Source organism: Leucoraja erinacea, chromosome 26, assembly GCF_028641065.1.
Source record: "Leucoraja erinacea ecotype New England chromosome 26, Leri_hhj_1, whole genome shotgun sequence".
NCBI classification, from domain to species: Eukaryota; Metazoa; Chordata; class Chondrichthyes; order Rajiformes; family Rajidae; genus Leucoraja; species Leucoraja erinaceus.
In genome coordinates this window covers 17,442,218-17,464,982 of record NC_073402.1, presented here as the reverse complement: position 1 = coordinate 17,464,982, position 22,765 = coordinate 17,442,218, and the positions used below count along the sequence as shown (strand labels likewise).

The 22,765-nt window shown below is 40.4% G+C and overlaps 2 protein-coding genes across 3 annotated transcripts in view; one reads left to right on the top strand and one right to left on the bottom strand.

Moving 5' to 3' along the window:
• Window positions 1-15,179, top strand: part of LOC129709711 (UDP-glucose 4-epimerase-like) — a 20,777-nt gene extending 5,598 nt beyond the window's left edge. For both annotated transcript variants that reach the window (XM_055656234.1, XM_055656233.1), the window contains exons 3-11: window positions 330-445; window positions 1,333-1,446; window positions 4,632-4,808; window positions 5,142-5,255; window positions 8,944-9,010; window positions 11,665-11,750; window positions 11,924-12,001; window positions 12,147-12,261; window positions 12,503-15,179. In XM_055656234.1, the coding sequence (XP_055512209.1) occupies window positions 330-445; window positions 1,333-1,446; window positions 4,632-4,808; window positions 5,142-5,255; window positions 8,944-9,010; window positions 11,665-11,750; window positions 11,924-12,001; window positions 12,147-12,261; window positions 12,503-12,591 (956 nt within the window). In that variant the 3' untranslated portion in view covers window positions 12,592-15,179. The remainder of the gene's footprint in view (window positions 1-329; window positions 446-1,332; window positions 1,447-4,631; window positions 4,809-5,141; window positions 5,256-8,943; window positions 9,011-11,664; window positions 11,751-11,923; window positions 12,002-12,146; window positions 12,262-12,502) is intronic.
• On the bottom strand, window positions 15,100-22,765 carry LOC129709712 (acyl-protein thioesterase 2-like). Its single transcript, XM_055656236.1, is given in 7 exon segments — window positions 15,100-15,309; window positions 16,559-16,660; window positions 16,771-16,844; window positions 17,768-17,838; window positions 21,273-21,291; window positions 21,294-21,319; window positions 21,938-22,765. Coding segments are annotated over 7 exon segments (600 nt in total). The 5' UTR covers window positions 22,036-22,765.

Genomic DNA, 22,765 nt, shown 5'->3' with positions numbered 1-22,765 from the left:
CGGGACAAAAAATGTGGGGAACCCATGTTTTATTGGGAAAACTGATGAAGCATCTGTTTATTTACTTGAAAGAAGTAAGTTCAATAGTACAGCATTGCCTCAGTTTAATATGGAAACACAGCATAAAAGATGCACTCAGGTATTTAAACATTTACCTCTCAGTATAGTGCTATCTTTGAAACTATGGTAAAGATGTAATTGAAGGTAGAAGTCCTGTAAACCTTTGTGAGAGGTAGAGTTATAGACAATTGTCTTTGAGATTAGCCATAGTGTTACCCAGACACTAGATGAATGTGATTGGGATTGTTTACCTGTTTTTTCTAATCTAGGTGTGGATGGATTTCCTGAAAGCCTTCGGCGCGTGCGTGAGATTACAGGAACAGAGATAATCTTTCGAGAAGTTGATGTGCTAGATAAATCTGCTCTACGTAATCTCTTCAAAGAGGTACTGAGCTCAAAACAAATAACTATGATCATCTTGTCAAATCTTGAACAAAGTATTTTGTGACATCCAAGTAGTGGATTATGGAGTAACTTTTGGCATTTGTGTTCCTTGCCCAAATATAGAAACATAGAAACATAGAAAATAGGTGCAGGAGTAGGCCCTTCGACCCTTCGAGCCTGCACCACCATTCAATATGATCATGATCATGGTCAGAAATTTGTACAAGAGATATGTACCGTTCACCAGCTAACCAAAAACTATGCACTGGCCATGGAGACTTCTCTACTGATTTCTATACATTTGCTGTAATTTTGCCTCCAAAGCATAAATCATTAATTTATGATTATTACAACAGGGTTTACACTTAGTAATTAATTTACTGTGAAGCACATCCAAAGGCTATGAATGGTGGTTTATAAATGGAAGGTAGTTCATCCACAACACATTTAGCAGTAATACAGTACCAATAAGTCGGAAGGTCATGAATTTCAGCAATTAATTTTCTGAATTAATTACATTTTTAGCGCTGAGAATGCAGTGAGTACCAGTGCTGTGCATTCTTCAGTCTTGGGTTTGAATGCAGATTAATATGATACAGTAATGTCCTGTATTCCCATGTTTTATTGGGAAAGCTACAAAGGTCATAAATTAAAAACCTGCTTGTGATGAAGTCATTCCAAACACGACTAAAAACGCTTGTTTGTCTTTCAGGGCAATTTGGCCGTTTTGATCCATCTCAAACTAATGGATATTTCTGATCTGTTGCTGTCCTATTTCTGAATTAGAATGTTTCTTGGAGAGGTTAATGTTGAAGTTTTCCAGCTATACTATTGCAAATGGATGTGGTACATTCTAGTGATTAGATTTTTTTGTTACATTTTTTCCAGTTTAGTTTCTCAACTGTGATCCATTTTGCGGGTGTGAAGGCTGTCGGCGAATCTGTCCAGGAGCCTCTTTTTTATTACAAGGTCAATTTTGAAGGAACACTTAACCTACTGGAGGTGAGTATATCACTTTGCGAAGGAACGAAGGAGAAATACGAGTCTAATGTTCAGAGTTCTTTTTTTTTCATTCCTCAAGGATGAAGAGGCTGCCAGTGAAATGAGTTAATTCCTGCTTCAAGAAGAAGCTTTTGGATACTGTTCAGTTTGTGCAACTTCTACCTGGACTTCACCAATTTTCATTAGTTTCTGCTTGAGTTGAAGCTTTCTAACTCTGATAGCTGCAAAGGAATATGGATAAATTAACTAAGTGGGTTAACTGTGGCAGATAGATCAGTGTGGAGCAGTGTAAGGACACCACTTTGGACATTTATAATGTGGCCAGCGTGTGCAGTTGTAGTAATCAACAAAGCTAGTAGATGTGTGAAAAACTTGTTAAAGGCCAGGGCAATATTAGGGGATACTATTCTTGGTTACGTTTGAGGAAAGACATTCTTGCTATTGAGGGAGTGCAGTGCAGTGTAGGTTTGCAAGGTTAATTCCCGGGATGGCGGATTGTCATATGCTGAGATAATGGAGCAGTTGGGCTTGTACACTCTGGAGTTTAGAAGGATGAGAGGAGATCTCATTGAAACATATAAGATTGTTAAGGGCTTGGACACGCTAGAGGCAGGAAACAAGTTCCCGATGTTGGGGGAGTCCAGAACCAGGGGCCACAGTTTAAGAATAAGGAGTAAGCCATTTAGAACAGAGATGAGGAAACACTTTTTCTCACAGCGAATGGTGAGTCTGTGGAATTCTCTGTTTCAGAGGGCAGTGGAGGCCGGTTCTCTGGATGCTTTCAAGAGAGAGCTAGATAGGGCTCTTAAAAATAGCGGAGTCAGGGGATATGGGGAGAAGGCAGGAACAGGGTACTGATTGGGGATGATCAGCCGTGATCATATTGAATGGTGATGCTGGCTCGAAGGGCCGAATGGTCTACTCCTGCACCTATTGTCTATTGTCTATTGTTTGCAGCACCGGAGCTGAACCGATAAAGAAAGGTTAAACAAAGTTGACGTTTAGAAGAATGAGAGGTAATCTCATTGAAGCATACAACATTCTTAGAGGCTGGACAGAATTTTGAAAATAATGTTTCCCTGGATGAGGTGCCTGGAGCTAAGCGTTGCAATCTCAGAATAAAGTTTGGCCATTCAGAACAGAAGAACTTTCTTCATTCTAAGGTTGATGAACCTTTGAATTCTGTGCCCAAGAATGCTGCAATAGGCTGAGTTGTTTGGTGTATTCAGGACTGAGATTGCACAGTTCAGCTGTGATCTGATTGAATGGTGACATAGGCACAAGAGGCCAAATGTGCTTTCCTCTTCATTTCATATATTCTTGTATTGCCTTAAACATTTAGAATTCAATATTAAATTAAGGCAGATGCCTGATGTCTGAAATAAAAACAGAACATACTGGAAATATCTCAGCAAGACTGGCAGCATCTGATGAAAGAGTTGACATTCTAGTTCAATAACTTTTCATCACAAGTAGGAAATATTAAAAATGAAACTAGTTTATTGTTGGGGTAAAGGGGTAAAGGGGTAGTAAGGGGTAAAGGGAACGAATGGAAAGCCTGTGAAGGGAGAAGGGTGAAATTCAATCACTCTGAAATTCTGCAATGCAGACACCTGATTTGTTTGTTTTGGCCACTGAAAGCAGTATACTAATTGGAAGAAGTTCAATAAATTGTGTTTCAACTGGAAGGATATTTTGGATTTCTAGAATATGGTAGAGGAGCTGGAATGTTCACACCTGTGTTCCAAGAGCTACAGAAACCTCCGTAGTATTTTACACCAATGGTGCTTGATGCGGACCTTGATTAGGTTTTGTTAATTTATTTGTATGTGAACCCAAACCTGATGATTTCAAGGTATTTTAAAACATTGTACTCAATGTTGGCGGCAGCGATGGCTGCCTCGCCAACAGTCTGTCTGTCCCTTCCTTCTTTTATTGTTTGTTTGTATGTGTTAAATGTATGTCTTTAGTGTTCTTTCGCTTGTTTTATGTGGGTGGGGGGGGTGGGGGGGTGGGTAGTTAGGGGAAACTTTTTCTAATCTCTTACCTCGACGGAAATGCGATTTTTTTCCCCTGTATCGTATCTCCGTCAACACTGCGGCCTAACATTGATGAGTTGGCGGCCTCTGCTGGAGATCGATTTTGAGAGCTCCTCCGCGGGGATCCTAGGGGACTAACATCGCGGTCATGATCCTTTTGCCAGGGATCGACCTCTGAGCTCTACTACTACAATACAATACAATACAATTTATTTGTCGTTTGGATCCCGTTAAGGTCCAAACGAAATGTCATTTCTGCAGTCATACATACAAAATGAAAAAGACCCAAGACACAACACAATTTACACAAACATCCTTCACAGCACATCTTCTCCTCGCTGTGAAGGAAGGCAAAAAAACCCATATCTCTCCCCTGCACTCCCCTCTCCCCCCCATGTCAGAGTCAAAGACAGAGTCAAAGCCCCCAGCGGGCGATGTTAAATGTCCCGCAGCCATCAAAGCCACGCCGGGTGATGCAAAGCCAAGCACCGGGTCTTGGTGTTGGAGCCCCCGGCGGGCGCTCACAAAGTCCCGCAGCAATTCCAAGCCGCGCGGGGCAGGGATGTAAGGCCCCGCTCCAGGTAATCTTCAACCCTGCAACTCGGGCGGGAGAAGTCGCCGTTGCGGAAGCCCCGAAAAGCGGTCTCCAACCAGGGACCCGCGGGCTACTATGGGAGTCCGCGGGACTTTAACATCATGGAGCTTGCGGTCTCTGGTCAAAGACCAACTTCGGGAGCTCCAAGCCGCAGGAGCTTCGACCGCCCTGACTGCGGATGGTTCAACTGCCCCGACCGCGGGAGAATAAAAGAGGAAGAAGATTGCACTTTATTGCCTTCCATCACAGTGAGGAATGTGGGGAATCCGCTGTGGTGGATGTTTATGTTAACTTTTATGTATTGTATGTCTTGTTGCTTTTTATTGTATGGCTGTATAGTGATTTCAAATTTCACTGTACAGTAATTGGTACATGACAATAAACTGACCTTGAAACCTTAAATTCTCAGTTCAGATAATCAATGTTCTGCCCGTTTTGGCTTTCTACAATAATTATTACAAATGGAGGAAAAACCAAAAAGCCATAAGGTGAAATTTGATTATATGTTTCAAAAACATTGAGTTTAATTATGTTTTATTTTGGTGCTTTAGATCATGAAAGAACATGACGTCAAAGACATTGTATTCAGCAGTTCAACAACTGTATATGGTGATCCTGTTTACCAACCTATAGATGAGGCACATCCTGTTGGCAATTGCTCAAATCCTTATGGGAGAAGCAAATACTTTGTTGAACAAATGATCAGGGATGTCTGTTCTACACACAAGGTAATTTTTCCCATTCTAAATATCGATCAGTGAAGGAAGTATAAATGTATGTGTGTCAGGGGTTATTGGGAGTAGTCAGGGGATTGGGGTTGAGAGGGTGCAGCAGTTAAATCAATCATATCCACTCATTGTTACTTTTAGCGACCTTTATCAAAAGACTTAAATATTATATTTTTAAAAATTGGTGTTGATACCAATTTGTTATTCATTAACATTGTCAAATGGGAATTTGTGGTATGTTTCAAATTAGGCACCATTTGCATATGTTGTGCGAGCATCTATAATAATGAAATGTAATTTATAAAGATGTTTGATAAAATGTTATTTATTCAGGATTGGAATGCAGTGTTACTTCGATATTTTAATCCTATTGGGGCACATGAATCCGGACTAATTGGTGAGGAGCCTCAGGGTATTCCCAACAATCTGTTGCCATACGTTGCACAGGTGGGTACAGACTTTATTTTAAAAGGAGTGAAAAGTGTTTTTTCCCTCTCAAACTGCTCTTTATTTTGATAAAACATATTACTCATGACTTTCAAATTATAACTGGAAGTAAAATTCATTGAATCCGTACTTCTAGTAAGTCAGTGGTCCGTTTTGTAACACTGAATGTTTTGTGTTTTTTGGAGCTGGAAATTTTTAATCATTAATTTCTCAGATGGGGCATCTTGGTCAGCATGGGCAAGTTGGGCGGAAGGCCTGTTTCTGTGCTGTATGACTCTGATGGGTAGTTTAGATGAATAAATGTATAAATCAAAATTCTTTACCATTGAATCTGAATTACCATTACCATTTACCATTGAATCTTGATTGATAAAACAACTAGATATTGCCACTTTACTCTGTGTAACCTGTGCAGCAATAACCTCTTTAAATATTAAATGTTTCCGGAGTTCCTTGATCTAGCTGCATGGGCACATGGGCGATGTAGACATAAATACTTGAGATCCAAAATTCTTTTCATTTATCGACATCATCATGATTTAGTTCATAAATCTTTCAAAAATCTCAGGTCATCAAAGCAGTAGTTTTAGAAAGATAAAATGTGATTTTATAAATGTGTAATGGCAAAAGTTTAGAACTTTATAGAGGAGAGAAGAAGTTTTGGATGGTCTAGTAGATGAACACTAGGGCATGAATCTGGAACGGTGTCCTGAACGAGTGTTTCTGGTTGGCATGAAAATTGAAGTTTCTCACTGAAACAGCAAATGTTGGGAGGATTTTTCAAAATTATTCAGGATTAACTGTGTCAGTAACAAAAGATTGTTTCCACAGTTTGGTTACTTGTCCTGCCATCCACTATACCCCTGGAGCCCCCCCCCCCCCCCCCCCCCTATCAAATAAAAATATGTATTTTAGTTAGAGTTTACATTGGTGTAAACACAGAGGGCTGAATGTTTTCTGAGTTATAATTGCTGTAACTAACTGAGTCTGCAAATACATGTTAATTTCAAATGATACATAATGTGGAAAAGCTGTAAATCCATTAAAAGTCCTTCCATTGTGTTCCTGTTTTTCATATTTCACAACGGGGAATTATTTACATACAGTAATATGATCAGTGTGTTGTGCAAGACAACACCTTTGCAGTGGCTCCCTGTCCGCTCTCATATTGCCCCTACCAGCATACGCAGAAGGGAGAGGTGTTGAAAGATTGGTGCATCATCGAGGCTAACCCTGACCTTCCCATCCACGCTGACTTGAACAATCTGCCCAACATGCGCCTGAAGTCCCGCAAACCCTTCTGGTCTTCCGTTAAATCCCTGGAAGACTTTGACTCCAAGACTCAGTGGCGCAGAGTCTGGAAAGATGCCAACACCAACAACGGAGAGGTGATCACAGACCCCATAGTGAAACCACCGGGTTTTGACCTCCATTGACCTCCATTGCAAGCAATGGCTAATCCTGAACAGAATCTGTTCCCTCCATGTAAGAACAGCCCATCCCCTGCATAAGTGGGGGATGACAGACTGCGGACATCCAGACCAGACCATCCCACACATCGTGAGTGACAGCTCACTGAGGCTTTTCCCCGGGGGCATCAAAGCCTTCCACCCAGTAACTGAAGCTGTCCTGGCCTGGACGTCTTCCCTTGACCTACATCTTTAGGCGGTGCACGCCTTACGCAAGAAGAAGAAGAAGAAGAATCAGTGTGTTGCAACTTGCATACGTAGTTTCCAGTACAACTGGTTTATTCAATGTTTTAAATTCATTCTTGGGTGTGCTCTTACTTTAGTGGAATGTTCTGATTGCGGTTCTGAAGTTGACAAATGTCAAAATCTACGTAAGAAATCATAAACTAGAAGCAGAATCTTGTCAGCTACTTGTGAATGGTGAGATGCAGCATTTTATGAGGCAATGTGCCAAAATGTCAGCAACAGAGCATGACAATGTTTAGTTTAGAGAAACAGCGCAGAAACAGGCCCCGCATATTAACACTACCCTACACACACTAGGGATCATTTTACATTTATACCAAGCCAATTAGCCTACAGACCTGTACGTCTTTGGAGTGCAGGAGTAAACCAAAGATCCCGGAGAATACCCGCACAGGTCACGGGGAGAATGTACAAACTCCATACAAACAAGTACCCGTAGTCAGGATTGAACGCGGGGCTCAGCCCTGCCACATTTGCCCTGATTCAATTCCATCCATACTTCCTCATCTCCAGAGCAAGGGTGCTATCAATTGTTCACAATATGAATGGATGAAAGGGCAGACTGAAAGCTACCTAGGTTTGCAAACGTATCGAACTAGGTGGGACATTGAGTGTGATGAGGATGTAAATGAGCAGGTTACGTATTTAGGTTGAAGATGGAATGAAATGTGTGAGGTTACGAATAGTAAAATAAAATATTTTATGTATGGGAAGAAATTAGTTCATATTCGTGTTTAGTGTTACCTATAGTATAAGAAACAAAAAAGTAAAAAAAATAAATTAAAAAAAAGGTATGTCAACGTTTATTATAAGTGGATTGGAATGCCAGGTCATGGAAGGCATGCTGTAATTGTACAGGGTGTTGGTGAACCCACAGCTACAGTACAGTTTTGTAGATCTGTACCTGTTGCGCACTTGCCTTGGGTGTGGTTCAGTATAAATTTACAAGGTTGACTCGCAGGATGAGAGACCTGTACTTTGATGAGAGATTGAGTAAATTTTTTTTTTCCCTTGTATTTGAATGAATGGGCTGATGTCATTGATGCATATAGGATACCAAAAGATTTGTCAAAGTAGATAATGAGATGCTATTTCCTTTTTAGTACATCTTTGAACATTTTCAGCAGAAGAGTTAGTTGGTTTTGATGCTCTGGGAATTTATCTACATGGGGAATGTGGACATTTAAACCAGCTGAAATCTACTTGAATAGCAAATCATGCTTGAGGGATTGTATGACTCACTCCTTCTAGTGTTTTTATTGGAACTTAGCACTTTGCACGAAGTACACTATGACCTAGGATCCAGCACTTCATGTCTATTTTCCCCACTGCTGTATTGGTGGGTTCTGAGACGGCTGAGGCCAGTGTGTATCCCACAGAATCTGTCAGAGTGGGGCAGGATTATCCTTGACGGGGCATCGTAGGTAGGTTGTGACGTAGTGCCTGCTTTCCACAGTTTACGCCAGGGTTTCCAATGCTCCTGACGCATGTTCTCAATCCAGACAGAGAAAGGTGCCCCATTGTCTCCCTCAATTGAGTTAAATGTTTTACTGAGGACAGAAAAGATCACTGGAGTGGTTCAAACTGGTCCCTTTATTTCTTTCAAAGTTATCTTGTGTAGAAGATAACACCATCTATCTTACCTCTAAATGAACCAAATTCACACTGCAATTTTGAAATAGTTCTGAACTCAATTGTGTTTTCATTAATCATATCAACTCTCTGCCAGGTGAACAACCAGCTTGAAGTGACAGCTGATGGCATCTGCAGCTAGTTTTGTGTCTTGAATTGATTGCAGGGATCAGATCTCGGTCATTCTTGCATCATGACAACGTTTGATTCACTCCAACACATTTAATGACTTTTGTAGAATGTTACTTAATGTTAATAGTTCAGCTCTAATCTGAGTAGGGAAAGCCTACAATTACAAGACTATTACATGATTATTTCTAAACGAATGACTTCCTTCGTAGGTTGCTATTGGACGTCGGGAGTGCCTGAGTATTTTTGGGAATGACTATGATACGTGTGATGGCACAGGTAAGATTGCACTATCTGGTAGACTAATGCTCAGTTATTTGCTAGTCAGAATTGAAGCACCAGTCACTTGTTAGCCATCAGTCATGGTGGGTTCATGTTACCAAGGAGGTTTCTTATCCTGCCTCCTATGAAATTTGAGCTTTCGCAAATCTGTGTATCAAAATATGTTGCAGATGCTGGAATCCTGAGCAAAAACTAATGTTGGAACACGGTGAGCCGGCAGCATCTATGAAGTGAGTGGACAGATAATGTTTTGGGTCAGTACATTTCCTTACACATGTCTCAAGAAGGATCCTGTCTAAAGTGTCATCCATCCATTTCACTTCAAGATGCTGCCTGACCTGTTGAGTTCCTCCAGCATGTTTTGTTATTCTACACAGGTGAAATATTAATGAACTGATGAGTTACACAATTGCATTTATGAGGATTTTGAATTGTATTTAATTTCTGTCATTCTCATTTATTGTGAAATAGCCATTGATAATTGGAAATTGTGTTAATTTGGGCTGTAGCAAAAATAAATGGAGGTTCCCCCTCCATTTCTAGAGGTCAGAAACAAATTGGGGACCTCGAAATATTATCTTTTTTTTGAATAAAAGAGGAGGAGGATTGCCTTTGGATGTGTACTTTTCTTACATTACATGGTGAATCTGTGGAATTCTTTGCCATAGAAGGCTGTGAAGGCAAAGTCAGTGATATATTTAAGGCGGGGACAGGTTCTTGATTAGTACCCGTGTCGGAGGTTATGGGGAGAAGGCAGGGGAATGGGATTAAGAGGGAAAGATAGATCAGCCATGATTAAATGGCGGAGTAGACTTGATCGGCCTAATTCTACTATCACATGATCTTATGATCGTATTTGATCTGTCTAGTGTTTTAGTAATGGATCTGGTGTTTTGGAGGGGATCTCATTAAAACATGTGGATAAAAACAGATAATGAAAGGCTTAAATAGAGTGGACGTGGAAAGGATGTTTCCAGTAATGGGAGAGTTTAGTACCAGAAGGCTCAGTCTCTGAATAAAAGAAAGCTTTTGGAATGGAGATGAGGAGGAATTTCTTTAGCCAAAGGGTGATGCATTTGTGGAATTCATTGACACAGATGGTTCAGGTGACCAAGACATTGGGCATTTTTTAAATGGAGATTGATGAGTTCTTGATTAGGAAGGGTGTCAAAGGTTAGAGTCAAGTCAAGTCACATTTATTTATATAGCACATTTAAAAAACAACTCTCGTTGGCCAAAGTGCTTTACTTTGGAGAGAAGGCAAGAGAATGGGGTTGAGAGGGGAAAATAGATAAGCCATGATTGAATGGCAGAGTAGACTCAATGGGGTGAAATGCCTAATTCTACTACTATGTTTTTGTGGTCTTGTGGTTATTAGCTGGACTGCCTGGAGCTTGTGTCAACTTGAGTTGCTCTATAATGCTGGCATTAAAACCCATCTACAATTAAATAAAAGGAAACGCACCATTGCAAATAAAGGTTTCTAGCATTAGTGGATTTAAAATGTTGGTTTTGTGATACATTAAATCTTGAGCCAATATATTTGATAACCAGCAATTATTCATGTAGTAGTCATTGCTTGCATGGATGTGTTTTTTTTGGTAAGATCAAAATGCAATACCTGATCATAGACAAGCTCATGATTGTAAATAGAGTAAGCTATAAAACAGTTTTGTCTCCTGGCTTTTATAATTATATAAATGTAGCACATAAAACTGAACAAATTAGTGTGTAAAGTAATGGTTAAACTGTGATTTGAAAACTGTTTGCAGTTTTGAGTGAAATATTATACAAGCTATATTTTTGTGGTCGATTCCAAGAATGAATCCTGCCTGAGATGCTACTTAAGTGCTCCGAGGAGGGTAAGGGAGCCTGGTTTTAGTTTGAACCGGAAAATAGTTGGGATAAATGCCTAATATTTGTCCTGTGAATGTCTGTGTTCAACTTTGCTAATACATATTAAGTGCACTGCAGTTAAACATTGAGTGTAACCAGTGTCAGAAATGGGGGCAATTTTGTATCTGGGCCAATCTTGTGAATTATAGTCGGAAAATGAGCAATAAAATTCAAGTACCATCCCCCAAGCCCTCCCTCTTTCCTGTGTCCCATCCACACCCTGGTGCATACACATTTTTCCTACTATCTCTCAGTCACACTGCTTATTTCCCTTCCTTCATACTTCCATCTCTCATCACCAAGTCCATTTTTTATTTTTCTTCCCTTATATCCCCCCCCCCCCCCCCCCGCCCTGCACACTTCTCCCCCTTCTCCCTGTTCCCTTCCATTTATATCTCTCTGACTTTACATTGTATTTATCTTCTCTCCTTATCCAACAACCGTTTTTACTTCTAGTCTTTGTCTCTTACTCCATCCATCTGCCAATCAAACCATCCTCGCCTGTATCCACAAAGCCAGGCTTTGATTTGGCCCCACCTCTTTTTCCACTTTCTATCCACACCACCTCCACCCTACTACAATCAGTTTGGCATAGGTTCCCGACCCAGAACATTCCCTACCCATTCCCCCCACAGATACTGTCTGACCCCCTGCGTCTTTCAGCACATTTTGTTTTGTGGAAAATTAGCAAATTGCTTTTGTGGATCTGAATCGGTATGATTTCAGGCAAATAAGTGCTTTGTCTTGCCATTTAGGTGTCAGGGATTACATTCATGTTGTGGATCTTGTAAAGGGACATATTGCTGCATTGAAGAAACTTAAAGAGAAATGCAACTGCAAGGTTTGTTATTGAAAGCTGCACCCAGGGCAGTTTAACTGTTTACTCTTAGGCTGTTGGACAATTTCTCCAGCAGTCTCTCACATTCTACATCTTTTTCACTTCCTTCTACTGTTTTTAAAGTTCTTGGTTTTGACTAATTTGCACACAATGACTAATTTTCTTATTCTACACAGGTGTACAATCTTGGTACTGGAACCGGTTATTCGGTTCTACAGATGGTGAAAGCAATGGAAAAAGCTTGTGGGAGAGAGGTATTTACCACATTAAAGATATCTGTGGATCAGTAAAGCTTCTGTAGTGACATCTCTCATCTTGGCTGAGAGTTGAGCAAAATTAATTGATCGGCACATGAGTCGGGGATTGGGAGATGACATTTTGTTTGCCAATCTTTTGCAGATTAAATATCAGATAGCTCCACGGAGAGGAGGAGATATTGCTTCCTGTTATGCCAATCCAGGTCTTGCAGAGAAGGAACTTGGATGGAAGGCAGAGTTTGGAATTGATAAGATGTGTAAGTATTCAGAGTAATAAAATCTTGGAAGTTTACTGTGACTTTATATTAAATAATTCATGTAATCTGGTTAGTCGCTGACCATTGTTATTATTCTAGTTTCAGTGTTGTTACATTCATTTAATAATTCTTATAATTGTAATAATAATTTAATAAATTCATTTAATTATTAATCTGAATAATACTGTGCTGGAGCTTGATGCTGCAACAGATCTTAAAAACAATGTTCTCTTTATTTCAGGCCAAGATACATGGCATTGGCAATGCAAGAATCCTCATGGTTTCAGCAAGAATGAGGAACCTGATCTAAAACAAAGCAGTTATTTTTAAGGTACCCAAAAAAGCTGGAGAAACTCAGCGGGTGCAGCAGCATCTATGGAGCGAAGGAAATGGGCAACGTTTCGGGCCGAAACCCTTCTTCAAACTGTTTTTAAGGAATGATAACTTGTAAACCTTTTAATCAAGGGTCTTTTGTGGTGGATGGTTCTTTTGTTAGTGAGCAGATCAGCAGTGATTAAATGCAGATTCATAGCTCTGATATTCCTGTTTGTAAAATGATGTTAAAAATGCAATGTAGTTGGGTAGAGCTAGTAGTCTGTACTTTTTAAGGATAGGACGAGGCAAAAGAGAACAAAATCAGAGCCCAGGATGCTCAATATAGAGACTTTAAAATTGATCATGCGAATGCACTAATTCCTTTACCCAGAGTAGAGAAATCAAGAAACAGAGGACATAGGTTTAAGGTGAGATGGACAAGATTTACTCAAAGGGTATATGGAACAATCTGCCAGAGGAGCTAGTTAGCAGGGACTATAACTGCACTTTAATGGCATTCGGACAGATACATGGATAAGAAAGATTTAGATGGATCTGGGCCAAATGCAGGCAGGTGGGACTAGTGGAGATAAGGAAAATTGGTTGGCATGAAGGAGTTGGACTGAAGGACCTGTTTCTGTGCTGTTTGACTCTGACTCGTGTTGATAAAAACTCTGCCAGGCAGTGAAAGTGCAATGGAAGTGAAAATGAACGTGCAAAGTATCTGGGTAGACAAAAAGCTGGTGGTGGAAAATCTTATAAGCACATTGATTTGGGACAGGATTAATAGTCACCTGGAGGAAAATGAGTAAAGCAATTAGGGCTGAGGGCAAATTAATGTGATGTATAATGAGGGGAATGAGTTAATGTGATGGATAACAAGGGGAATGACGATGTGGTGCTCAAGGTCTTCCAGAGGGTCTTGACAAAGTTGCATCATCACATGGTGTAAAAGGAAGATTGAAAGCATGCACATGAAGTCAGCTAAACTATAGACAGTCTCGGTAAAAGCGGATAGGAAGGTGAATAGCAGATCCCACACGATCACAGAGATAGAAAGCAGGTTGGCTGAACTCATCTGTTAATAAACACATACATATAATATTCAACTTTATGATCATGGGCAGATTCAAAAGACGGTTTCTGCTCCCACATTCTGCTGTCACTTTCAATAAAGCTACGATTAGAGTCTGGCCTCTGGTAACTCCATTTGTTCCTGAGAATGAGAAGTTTGCACTGATGATTCCCTACCATTTCACCTCTCTCAACAACAATGAGCGGCTGATAATGCTTTATGAGTCTGTTGCAGCCGCGATGCACAGTGCACTTGTTTCTGATCTCATCAATTAATAAGAATTACCCAATCAGCAATCTCAGCCTTCAGTCCTGGCTCCAATTTCTTTTTTCATTTATTATTACTGTTTCTTAATCCTACCACCAATTCTGTTCCATAATTGCCCGAGATCTGGTCGTGTCCCTGCAAAGGCAATTCTTAGCAATTATCTTCTTGGAAAGACTTCAAAACATGAACCTTCAGGTAATGCCTCGCACAGAATTAGAAAATCATTGTTAAAAGGTTCTCAGCTATGATCTAATGACTTGATGCTTCCAATCTGGCAAGCATTTACTGTATGTATTATTGAATCAATAAATAACTTATTAAATGTGATTTACAATGAATGACAACGTCAGATTATTAACGGTAATGTTCTCAGGCTGTTTGGAATGTGTCTGTAACCCCAAATCCCCAGGCAAAGCAGAGGAGAGTTTACACCAATGACCACAGTGAGCAAGTTTTAATGATTCAGCACCATGCACTGAGGCAGAACTGAATCGAGATTTGAATCCAGGTTTGAAAAGTAAGGGAAACTAGTGTTGGGGGAAAATCTAAAACGACAATTGTGCCCGAATCATTCACGAGCCATTTGAGCTGGAAAGTGTTAAAATTGAATAGGTACATCAATTTCAATTTTGGTGCCCTATTTTGATAAATGATATTCTGATGAAAACTCGGTAGTATGCCTGTACACAGCCTAAAGATACACAAATGAAATATACATCAAGAAAAAGATTGACAATTATAATGGTAATTAAAAGATCTGAGGTTGCTTGCATATGACTTGGTTTCAATTCTTAGCTGGGGACTTGAAACACAGCAGTGAACTTCAGCGATTTGTATTCTACAGTCAGACAGGTGGAAGCTGTTCTGCAATGAAGTTGCTCACTGCTGCCATTTCCTATACAATGGAACAAGGAAGGTTCATTAATACTGAGTAATTCTATCGTCATGAAAGAAACTCTCGTTATTGTTCCAAATGAGTTCTGCTGAAGTAAAAATTCCCCGCAGACACTGCAAGTTATTATTGCTCAGATATTACATTGTCACTTTAAAAGCCACCACTCTTCTGGGGAGCAGAAAATGCTCTAACACCTCATTCTTTGGAAATGTAAGCACATTTCTTTTGTTACCATGTTACCATGCAAAATTGCAGACTTGCAATAATAGGTCATTTGCAAAAATATTTATGAATACACCAAAGAGATTACAGCAATACTCACCTCTTTACATGTGCAATGCTGCATTAAATATGTTATGAACTTAATGTTTGTTGGATTGATGATTGTCTTTAACTTATGTGAAGTCATAACACCAAATCTTAATTTTACCACAGGATCCATCTCACCATGGCACTGCAGGATGCTGATATCCTTGTTGACATTGCGACCTGCTGCCTACAAATACAAAAAGATTCAGATATCCAACTACAATAAATTTGACACACCCTCTCTTTCAATAATGTAAGGCAGCAACCCTACCGCTGCACCACTGTGTTGCCCGAATTTTACTTTTATAACTAAATCATTTTGAACTCCAGCAAAACAACAAGTAGTTTGATTTAAAAAAATCACGGTGAGGGATGGTAGGAAGTTTCTGAGCATTTGCTTGCGTATGGAGTGAATAGGTTATGCCACAGGTACAAAGACAGGCTAATAAAATGTGTTGGCTTTCAATGCAAAAGGGCTTGGACTCTAATTCCCACTTTGCACTGTAAACAAATTTGGCCTCGCCCATCAACTTTCCATATCTAGCAAGCACCAGGCTGGGGTGTAATGGAATATTTTTTCCTTGCCAGAATGAAGGCAGGTCCAAAACACAGAAAAGACTTACTGGGAAAGTGTTTCTCACTTGATGTGCTCCCGACCTACCAGACTGAAGTCGCCATGCTACCAAGGGTACCACCATGGCCGCAACCCACAAATACAGTAACGTCCACATTTATTTAAGAGCACCCTCCCAGGCCAACAAATAGGACTGTTATACAGGATTACTGCAAGAGAATATCCATTTATACACAAGGAATAGCCACATAGAAAAAAACCCAAGTTGATTGATTGATTGATAGAATTTATTGCCACACAACCAGGGTCGGTGGAATGTTGGGTTGTCAGCAGCGGTACAATAATAAACAACACACAACCACAATAAAAATATAACACCAACAAAAACTAACGCGCTGCTGACAGGCTGCTGACATTGCAGCGCCCCCTACCTACCTATATATGCATTGTATGCAATAGGAAGAGAAACTACAATGGAGAGCATCAGCTTTAAATTCATCCTCTCTAAAGTAGTTTATTCTTTAAAGCCCCCTTCTTTCCTGGAGGCACATGTTGCCACATTTTGTTAAACAGTCTCAAGTCTAGTGTGTTTCCCAAATCACTGCTCTTTCTGCAGGAGTCTTCTCAGTGTGATACCTTGCCACCCCTGCAAATCCAATCATCTTACTGTCAAAACATTCTCACTTCCAGAATATCAGCACATAATATTGAATATCCATTTACTAATCTCACAGGCAATTTCTAATAAAACCACCACATTATAAATCCATAAAGGAAGATCATCTGAAGAGTATTATTATTTTCCCAGACATATCTTACTGCTGCTCCATGCCGTAATACAATATTTAAAATGTTGAGGTACCTGTGGGAACGATTTGTGAAGAGGGAGCCAGCAACTCAGAGCCACAACGCCACCTAACTTGTGATGACATGTCAAAGCAGTGTAGAGGGACAGTGCACCACCCTGCAATGCAGTGGGAAGAGTTTTATTTTATTATTTTACAAATATTTAGAAAAGATTCAGATTCTTTAAAAACAAAAAACAAAAAACAAAAAGCAATTCTGAAGATTTACTTGTGAAAATCCTCCGAGAATGATCCTGTGCGACGGAATTCCATTTTTGATCTCATGTTCAATAATTGCTTTAACTTGGGGGAAATAAATAGCACAGTTATATATGATAGTAACAAACCACATTCCCTTTGTTCTTCTCTGGCACAGACAGATATCTGGGTACAAATACATTCACATCTACTGCAGCAAATACAGTTTTATATTCTCCATTTTTCATTTGCAAGAACTAAATATTGCTATTACATTCTCTGAGTTGCTGGTTTCCTCTGCCATATTTATATACTGTCAGTCTGAAGAAGGGTTTCGGCCCGAAACGTCGCCTATTTCCTTCGCTCCATAGATGCTGCTGCACCCGCAGAGTTTCTCCAGCATTTTTGTGTACCTTTTATATACTGTCATTTGGCGTTCCCAGTGTGATCATTCTTGTGAATATGATATCCACTGTTTGAGACCCACACCCACCTTCCTGATTCTTCCCCTTCCTTTCAGGTTGCTGGGCTTGATGTTTTACCCATCCTCCATCCAAATCCATTAACGAGCTGCAGATTTCTATCTATCTATTTTAACTTGGTGTAGCCCATGAGGTGCTGCCCTTTCCCAGTTTTGCCATTCCATGACATTACAATTGTGACACCAATTGCTGCACTGTCAGTGTCATTCATGCTCAGTGCGAGAGATAGATGCTAACCAGTCAAATGCCCTTCCTGCTTACACACTTTACAGTCTCCCCCCTTCTGGAGTTCTCTCCCTGTTCATCTGTTCAAAACATACACCTGTGCCTTTTTGAACTTGTAAACTCCCAACTTCTCCAATCAATTCTTCGTGAAACAATACTTGATCTATAATTTCTCCCAGTTTTTATTGGATTCGTCTTTGTAAAGTCTTGAGAAATTTCTTTGTTAAAAGATGCAGCTGCACATTTCAAGTGAGAAGCCCTTTACTCATTCAGCCCCAACCAAAAGCGTTGAATGAATGAAAAGCAACAAAGGAGGCTTACTGCAGTCAGCAGCTTTCTTTATACCAGCTTCATCTTCTGTATCATCTGGATTTAATCCTGTCAAGTCAAACCTTTTAAACAAAAGATAATGGGATTTTATCTGCAGTCAATGCACAATTGAGTAAAATAAAATAAATGTATGGTTTAACTATTTTCCAAAGCAAGGTTTTACATTAAAAATGGCATTACTCCCACCAATATTGTTCTTGTGACCACAAGTTTGATTGATGAGATAATATTGATTGTCATGCTTTTTATACTTAAGCTTGCTTTCGCTCTTTCTCTCTCTCTCTCACACACACACACACAGCTTTGTATTTGCAATATATTTGCATTGCAAATCTTCAACATTTGCAGAACCAATGATTATGTTTTGTAAAATGTTTTGAGTCATTAATCAAGTATCCACGGGATACAATGAGATATAATGATGTTTCACCACACATTTTAAAGAGATGGGAACCAAAGAAATGTAGAAAAACGGCACAAATTAAAAGCCACCAAAAAACCTATCAGAAAAAAGAACAAAAGACACAGTGCTGCGTAATATCACACGGTGAAAACAGGCAGCATTTCCTGACGAACCCGGGTTACGTGAGGTTAGGTCGATGTTTCAGTCACACGTTTTTTTTGGCAGCATTCCGCCCACTCTGAAATGACCACATTAGTCTTAACACTTTTAGGTACCCGCCTTGTTTTCAGTGTTACCATGTACGAAAAAAGACCCGCCTGACTCCTAAGGTCCACCTAATATATGTCTGACAAATGGCGTCTGTGTTAACAGTTACTTTGGATGAATGAAAGAAATGCCAACCAAACAAAACCCTGAGAATAAAAGACCCAGTGTGAGGATCGTGGTGACCCAGGAACTGAATGGAGGATATAGTGCAGGAAAACTGAAGTTATACTTCAGGTCATTATTCTATAATGAAGGACACTGCAATTGGGTCCTTAATGAAGTCTCTTCGGAAATAGTATTGCAATGCAGGATGAGTTGAAACAGGTATGTTGGAAACGTTCTCATAGACTGGACACAAACAATCATTTCCTTTCTTTGGTCGTGCACGAGGATCTGGGGTGAGGATTGGAGGAACTGAAGGAAATCAGGAAAACATTAGTTTTGAATGAAATGGTGTTGTGCGAGTGTTGAGCCGAGGGCCTGGTGACTGTTATGTCGTCCCCTGACTTAGGATGGCGCATCCCAGGGAAAGGACACAATGAATGTGTAGTGTCCCCTGATGTCGGTTCGTGATAATATTATCCCAGTTCCTTTGAGTCAGGATCAGTTCCTGTGGCGGGAAAATCCTGAGCCCTGAAAAACGGAAACATCTTAGTACATATAGTTTTCGCACAGAAGATTCTGGGGTCGGGTGGTATAAGATCTGATTAGGGAATTGATCAGGCCATAAATACCATTGAATGATGTGCCTGAAATGTTCGATAAATCCACAGTTCGTGATCGGTCGTGCATCGCAAGGACTTTAATGAAGGTGGCTAGAAGAATCGGTGGATGACCATTGTGATTAATTTTGACAAAGTTTTATAGACTTCCAGATGGCTGGGAGTCCCACTATGAAATTGGACAATAGCCGTCAGTCATGGAACGGAAAACAAGGACTCTAGAAACCCTTTTTCCCAAGCATGGCGTTGCCCGAGAAGGGTGGTACTCTGCATTGATTAATCAGCCTAAATCACATTGCGTGGGGCTAGTCGAAAATCCAACAAGTTCCCCCTGGGAGAGAAAATGGTTGTGTAGTGTACCTGGGACTCTCAGAACGCATTTTATAATGGGTCCCTGTATTTAACGGTGACATCGATGGTGGGGAGAATGGTGGAGGCACAGTTGTATTGGTGTTGAGATGCGGGTAGCCGCACATTTGGCTAGCAGTAACAGGATCGGCACCAGAGCACCGATTGTTGTAGGGATCGACGGGTTATTTTAGAATGGCAGAAGTTCAAGTGACTGTAACTAGGTATGGCAAGGGGCTCAGTGCTGGGACCGGGGGACCTGGACTTTTACCAAGATGCATCTGATGTTGATGATAGGTACGCAGTGTGCAAGGGAGATTTGGGCATAAATGCATAGGAGGTGCCAGTTGGTGATATTGGTAGAGTGATGCATGGTGAGAAAATGCAGGGCGACAGGAACAGTTGGTAGGGAGGACGGGCACTTTGCATGGCAGGCAGTTTAATGTGGTAAATGTGAGGTTCACCAACTTTGGTATCAAAAACAGAAGGCAGAATGACTATCTAAAGGGATTGAAAAGGGAAAATACAAATTTGGGAGGTCTGACTGGGGTCCTTGTTAATCAGGGTGAAAGTACAGCATGCAGGAATACAGCAGAGGCAGTGAAGATGAAGTGAATGTGGAAATGTTGGCCTTATATACAAGGGGAGTCGAGAATATGAGAGGCAGAGGTCCTTATGCAGTTGTACAGAGCCCCGGGTGGACTACACAACGCCTGGAGTATCATGTGTGCAAGTTTGGTTCCCCATATATTTAGGAAGGACCATGTCTCTGCTATTGCGGGGGCAGAGTGCATCGTGAAAAAGTGTGGGTTGGCCTTTACAATGTTAATTCCCAGGATGGCCGGACTGTCATATGCTGAGAGAATGGAGCGGCTGGGCATGTACAGTCTAGAGTTTAGAAGGATGAGAGGGTATCTTATTGAAACATATAAGATTGTTAAGGGCTTGGACATGCTTGAGGCAGGAAACATGTTCCTGGTGTTGGGTAGTCCAGAACCAGGGGCCACAGTTTAAGAATAAGGAGTAAGCCATTTAGAACGGAGACAAGGAAACACTTTTTCTCACAGAGAGTTGTGAGTCTGTGGTATTCTCTGCCTCAGATGGCGGTGGAGGCTGGTTCTCTCGATACTTTAAAGCGAGAGCTAGATAGGGCTCTTAAAGATAGCGGAGTCAGGGGAAATGGGGAGAAGGCTGGAACGGGGTACTGATTTGGGATGATCAGCCATGATCACATTGAATGGCAGTGCCGGCTCGAAGGGCCGAATGGCCTACTCCTGCACTTATTGTCTATTGTCTATTATCACTGAAACAGGGACTAGAAGTCTCCAAAGTGAATGTAAGCAAATTAACAATAAATGATGATAATAATGACAGTAAAGAAACAAATCCCTAGGGGCAGAGGACTTCCATCCCAAGATGTACAGGAAGTTGGCATGGACATTGCAGGCACCCCAACGGTAATCATAAAAAATCATGAACAGTACATCCAGATGGAAAAGTTGCATGTCTGGCTCCACTACTTAACACGAGAGGGGAAAGCTGGAGAATTAGAGATCAATCTGCTGGTTGGGAAATTACTAACAGTTATCGTTAAGGATAAAGATACATGTGTAACAGAATTGTGAACAGGTATTCTTCCGATGGCTGATGGTGTCCAGCAAGAGGCTGCGTTAGCTTTTCAACTACTCATCAGATTTGAAACAGGCGATGGCTACCACATATCTGAAGGACACATACCTGACAAAAAAAAACTTACCATGATGGCATTGATGTAAAATTTTCAATTGCACGGGCATCTTTGGTCTGAACAAAGAGAGAGAATTAAATCCCATTCAGAAATATAGAAAGCTCTGCTTGACTTAATATTAATTAATTAATAAATGTTTCAATGCAGTTTGTGTCTCGTAATATCGTAAGCTATACTTAAGAGGGAGTTAGACGTGGCCCGAGAAGGCTATGGAGAGAAGGCAGGGATGGGATACTGAGTTGGATGATCAGCCATGATCATATCGAATGGCGGTGCAGGCTCGAAGGGCCAAATGGCCTACTCCTGCACCTATTTTCTATGTTTCTATGTAAATGTTCAATTTCAATCAAAATATAAAGTGCTTTTGCATGTTCATATTTTGTTTAGGGCAACATTTCAAAATCTGGCAGATTTCTGGAGCTGGATTTTGGATGTAAAAACACACAAAAAAACTTTTTTTTCTAAAATGTATACGAGATCTCCCCACCATTCACACCCCATCAAAATAATAATGTAGCAGAGTTTATAGAACCGTAATTAAGTTATGGAGTGAGCTCTTTGCTCACTGCTGGAGCAAATGCAACGTAAGGGAATGGTCCAACGTTTAATCCCATTTGTCAACAACAGGTTAAAAAAAAGCATATGTTAAAACATCGATCGCCATTTGAACTTACGCATGAGGGCAGATATATTTCACGTAAGGAAGTCGGATGGAAGCCATTGATTCAGCCAATGCATGTCTGAGAACAAATTTCAGAGTGATGAGATCCATAATCTTATAGTTGCAAAAGAGATTTTAATCAGTTGTGTGGAATGTGATACAAGTTAAAACAGAAATAAGAAAGTGCAGATGCTGGAATCTTGAGTAAAACACAAAGTGCTGGAGGAGCTCAGCAAGCATCTGTGGAGGGACGATGTTTCTGCTTGTGATCCAGTATATTGATCAGTCTTTACTCCTTGGCATTAGCAAATTCAGCGGATTTAGAAAATACCCAAAGCACTCATTGAATCAGAGTTATACAGCAGGGAAACGGGCACTTTGGACCAACTTGTGCATGCTGACCAAGTTGTCTACCTGAGCTAATCCCTTTGACCTGCATTTGACCCATATCCCACACAACCTTCTTCATCCATATTCCTGTCTGAATGTATTTTAAACATTGTAATTGCACCAGCCTCTACATCTTCCTCTGGCAGCTTGCTCCATAAATCCACCCAGTTCCCTTTGTAAAGAAATTGCTTTTAAAGTAGCCTGGGAACCAGAATTCCAGCGAGTAGAAATTGCCAACATCACCTGGTGAGCCACATGCAAAATCACCAGTTTCCAAATGGTTGAACATCAAATTATCAGTTTGAGTGTATTTTACATTGTGTGCAAGCATAGGTGAACAAAGAGCTAACTATTGGTTGTTACTTTGTGAGATGTTAATTTGCTCTTCTTTAAACAATATGAATAATTGTAATTTATAATAATCAACAGTTTGAATAATCATCATTTTAAC